This window comes from Clarias gariepinus, chromosome 5 (genome assembly GCF_024256425.1).
Source record: "Clarias gariepinus isolate MV-2021 ecotype Netherlands chromosome 5, CGAR_prim_01v2, whole genome shotgun sequence".
Taxonomy (NCBI): Eukaryota; Metazoa; Chordata; class Actinopteri; order Siluriformes; family Clariidae; genus Clarias; species Clarias gariepinus.
In genome coordinates this window covers 12,063,270-12,067,713 of record NC_071104.1, presented here as the reverse complement: position 1 = coordinate 12,067,713, position 4,444 = coordinate 12,063,270, and the positions used below count along the sequence as shown (strand labels likewise).

The 4,444-nt window shown below is 38.2% G+C and overlaps 1 protein-coding gene across 1 annotated transcript; it reads right to left on the bottom strand.

Annotated features, from left to right (window-relative positions):
* Positions 1-316: 316 nt before the first annotated feature.
* Positions 317-4,093, bottom strand: LOC128524487 (E3 ubiquitin-protein ligase TRIM35-like). The gene is made up of 6 exons (XM_053497066.1): positions 3,700-4,093; positions 2,758-2,853; positions 2,439-2,669; positions 2,288-2,310; positions 2,061-2,201; positions 317-2,001 (listed from the first exon to the last, which is right to left on the bottom strand). Exons 1-6 carry the CDS (start codon positions 4,090-4,092, stop codon positions 1,446-1,448), a joined length of 1,440 nt encoding a protein of 479 aa, XP_053353041.1. The 5' UTR covers position 4,093; the 3' UTR covers positions 317-1,445.
* Between the last annotated feature and the right edge of the window lie 351 nt (positions 4,094-4,444).

Below are 4,444 nucleotides of genomic sequence, written 5' to 3'. Positions count from 1 at the left end.
GGGCTATAGAGGTTCCGGGATGGATGGATGGGATTGAATAAATTTCTATGTGTGTCTTAAGCAAGTCAGCATTTCAAAGCTGAAATAAAAGGCTGACATTTGTAAGAAAATAGAGAAATGAGGCAAAAACTAATTCTGGGACCAAGATTGGTCAGATGCCTTTTCTAGACTATTTTGAATCTTCACTTTGGACAAGCTTTGGACAAGCTTTGACATAGTTTAATACAGTGAAAATAATCTCTTAAGCTGCTTTAGGAAAAACACCTGCAGTCCAGGTATTTAAAAGAGAAGCATTATCAAGAATCTTTAGGGAAATGTGGCTTAGATTTAATGATTATAAAGAGTGCACTAACACGTATGTACAGTAATAAGTTATTTAAGGTTAATATTTTGAATAATTAAAAAAAAATCTACATCTCAAACTACAGACAATACATATTTTAGATTTTAAATAAAACTGTGTAAAACATATATGCACCTTTTTATTCATTATATAAATCCTAAGGGGCAGTCAGGGAGAGACTGTAGGCAGGATATGAGAAAGAAAATGATGATTGCTTTTATTTATATATTTATTTTTAACTTTACCAACATTTAGATAACATATACAGTAAATGAACCCATATAAGTATGAATGAAACATTAGTTAGTCATGCCATACAAACATATAAGAATGTCAATAAGTTTCTTTCTGTTTTCCTCAGACAACTATTTCCTTTGCTTTCTCTAGTCAATGTTCAGTGTGGCACGCACCATGACAAGAAACTAACAGGAGGACTACTTCTCACCATTTAAACAGACTCACCATCTTGATTAGCTCCAAGACTTTTGGGCAAATATTCTACGGACTCAAACATGGCTAAATGAGACCAATTCTTCATAGAAGAGTGGGCCAAAATTCCTCCACAGCAATGGAAAAGTCAAGCAATTACCAGTTGATTAATCAATTGTTGATCAATTACCAAAATGTCAAGCATTACCAGTTCCTGCAAACACTTGATTGTAGTTGATGCCACCAAACGAGGCACAACCAGGTAGGAAGCTACTTTTACACATAGGGCCAGGCAGGTTCGGAGCAATGGAAAAGGGGTTATGTGGTCTGATGAGTTCAGAATCATGTGCGTGTCAGGGTAAGAAGGTAAGCACATGAAGAGTTGGGGTCATGGGGTTGCTTCAGTTGGTCAGGTCTAGGATCAGCAACGTTATGCGGCAAAAAAAATGAAGTCAGCTGATGACCTGAATGTACTGAATTATCAGGATATCGCATCTCTTTTTTTCTTCCCTGATTTGACATACAGTTCTTGGGGCTTAAGTGTCCAGATACTTTTAGACACACTACATAATTAACAACTTAAGTTTCAGACATTCTGTAAAATGAATTACAAAGATTAATGACCTTTTAGGCAGGATTATGTTAATAAAAAACAGACTAAACAATTTCAGCTCTAAGCGATCTGATTCAGTGTTACAGAGCACTGAAGTGGGAGAATTTTTAATGGCAATTCTGTATCAACAACACCTAGGAATGGCAGTAATGTGTCAGTAAATCTGTCTTTGAAAGTAAATATGTGTGTGTCAGTGAGAGGATCAGAAAATGAAAGCTCTCCTTTGTCCCAGTCCAGATGCACTCTGATCCTCTGGGGTTTCTGTTCCAATAAGAGGAAACGGAATTTTCGATGTGTATAACCGACCTTATATCCACCATCGTAACAACTAAAATACCAAATTCCATCTCTGGAAAACACATCTCCTTTCCTCTGAACCGATTCTGTCATTACACCCACATACCAGTCTATACTGTTTCCAATTTCAACATCCCAGCAGTGTGTCCCTGAGTTTAAGCCTTCACAGCCCAGGATGCATGGACTATCATCAAATCTTTCTGGATTATCAGGAACCTTTGGTTTCCCAAAACGCATAAAATCATGTATCACGTTTGTCAGGTCACCTGATACAATGATTAAGTGATGAGCAGTGTTCAGGTCCAGAATTACTGAGGAACACACAAGTACATCATATATAAGTCTATATACATAAAAAGAACAAAAGAGAGAAAAAAAGAGAAGAGTAAAGAAGTCTTACTGTATGGAACAGTGTGCTGCATCTTCTCCCAGACCCTGAACTTTAGGTTGGCCAGATGTTTTGCCACATGGATCAGTGCTCCTGAAAGCTCCTCTGGATGCTGTACTGTACATTGGGCTCTGAAAAAACATTCAGAAATCAGTGTTGCTGTGGGTTTGGATTCAGAAATACAGAGAACGAGAGAGACAGGAACCACATCACTCACCTTTTCACTGTGGACTTGTAGTTCTGTAAAACAACAAAGCAAACATCAGTGGATATGGTTTACATTTTTACATTACTGAAATGTGAAGTTTCTGATGATTGAAGAAAGTTTTACTTTCTCACAATATAAATACTAAGTAAATGATGCTAACTTGTAAGAACGAGACATCTTCAGCTCCCATCTCCTCTTCTATGGCTCTGATTGTGTCTGAAAGAGATGTTATCTCTCCGCTCAGCTTCTCAATCTTTTCCTTCATCATCTGACTCTTCTGCTCCTCTTCCTCTCTAAGTGCAGCGATCCTGGCTGCCTCTTCATCTCGTAGAAACTGGTGAAGCTTCTCAAACTCCTCCTTAATCTGACGCTCAGTGTGCTGAGCCTGATTCTGTGGTAAAGAGGAAATGAAAGGAATTATAAATTATTATGCAGTAATGTAAATTATCATTGTAATATCAAGGCCATGTTATTGATACCTTTATATGTTCTGCCATCTCACTCCAGTTCAGTTTACAGTCTTTAAAGATCTTCAGTTTCTCCTGAAGAGGCTTTACTGCAGTTTTGAGCTCCTCCTGAAACAAGTTTGTGACATACTCAAACCAGCCCATCTTGTAGCAACATCCATGCTACAATTAAAATAACAAAGATTGCAATTTGTCGTTATTCTACCTGTTTATTCTACTGCTTGAAGTTATCTCGATATCTCTTAATAATTAATTAATTTATTTATTGCATTGCACAACTGCTACATGTTCCAACTTTCGGAAGGAAAAGTCCAGAATAAAAAAAACAACAACAAAAAAACACCACAAAGGCAAAGGAAACTGAGGTCAGCTACTACAAACATACTTTAAAGTGAGTCTGTGGTGGCAGGTACTATCTTCTACACTGCTGCGCCTGGGAGCGGCAACATCACTGCCGAGAACACCATAATAAACAACGAGCTGGATTAGTCATGGTTTCTAGAGTGCACACAGTGGAGGTGGTGATGAAGAGGAGAATACTCCACAAGCTTATTGTCATTACGAGGAATCACTCCCACTCGCTCCATCCCACAGTCGCTTCACTGAGGAGCACACTGAGCGTCTTCCTGCCTTGGTGCAGGACAAAACACTCTTTACACATAGCATATTCTCTCCACCGGTGACGACAATTTTTGGACGATACACATCTTACTTAAAACATTTTGATCAGTCCAATGCTGCGCAATGATGCAAATGTGCTATTTTGCTCATAATTTACATTCTGTGTAAAAATAAGATAATATTTCAGTTTACACTAAATAGTCGCTATTTTCTCGTTTGCTGCTGGAACACTGGAATTTGCTTTATAGGATTATTAAAGTCTCATTTTTTTTTATTTTCTAATCTATTTATTCTTAATTGACACAAGACTTTACATATGTACATATAATTTACCTTACAATCTGTTACTGCCTCATCAATGGGGCAGAATTTGTGGTTTGTGTGTTTCTTTGAAGTCTGACACACCACACACACCGTCTGTTGATCATCCAGACAGAAGAGTTTGAGTTTCTCACTGTGCAGACTGCAGACTGTTTCAGATGAAGATCTCTGACTTCTCTCCTGTAGGAAAGTCTCACACAGGTTCTTTAAAGTCAGACTTATAGGTGGAGTTTCCGTAGACGACTTTGTCCTACAAACTGGACATTCCCTGGATGCTTTGGTCTCCCAGAACTGCTGCAAACACACTTTACACACACTGTGACTGCAGAGCAGAACAACAGGATCCTTGAAGATGTCACAGCACACAGGACAGGAGAAATCCTCCTCTGAAAACTTAGAAGCCATTTTTTTTTCCTTCTGGAAAACCCCCGAAGAAGAATTCAAAATTCAGGGGATGATGACATCTAGTGGTGACATGAAGAACTATCCGTGAGGGCTGTGAAAGCAGAGGCCCCGCATGATACACGAACAGAATGCAGTGAAACACTTGGTTCCTGATGTAAAGTGCCTTGTCATGATTATAACTGCACGGTAATTTAAAATGTTGTCTGCTTGCTTTAATTTCAAGTGACAATCCAGAAATCATTCAGGTCTTGTGTGGGACTTGTGATTTGTAAAATGATAGAGAAAATATAGTTTCTTACTGTTTAGTGCATTTATCTCTCACATTCAATGTAAAATAACCCTTTTATTATTA

What these genes read in the sequence shown, in the direction of transcription:
- LOC128524487 (XM_053497066.1), bottom strand. Translation starts at nt 4,092, where the DNA reads ATGGCTTCTAAGTTTTCAGAGGAGGATTTCTCCTGTCCTGTGTGCTGT. An exon ending in AGGCAGTAACAGATTGTAAG is followed by an intron (nt 2,854 to 3,699) that starts GTAAATTATATG and finishes AACTTGTTTCAG; the next exon opens with GAGGAGCTCAAAACTGCAGT. An exon ending in TACAAGTCCACAGTGAAAAG is followed by an intron (nt 2,202 to 2,287) that starts GTGAGTGATGTG and finishes ATGTTTTTTCAG; the next exon opens with AGCCCAATGTACAGTACAGC.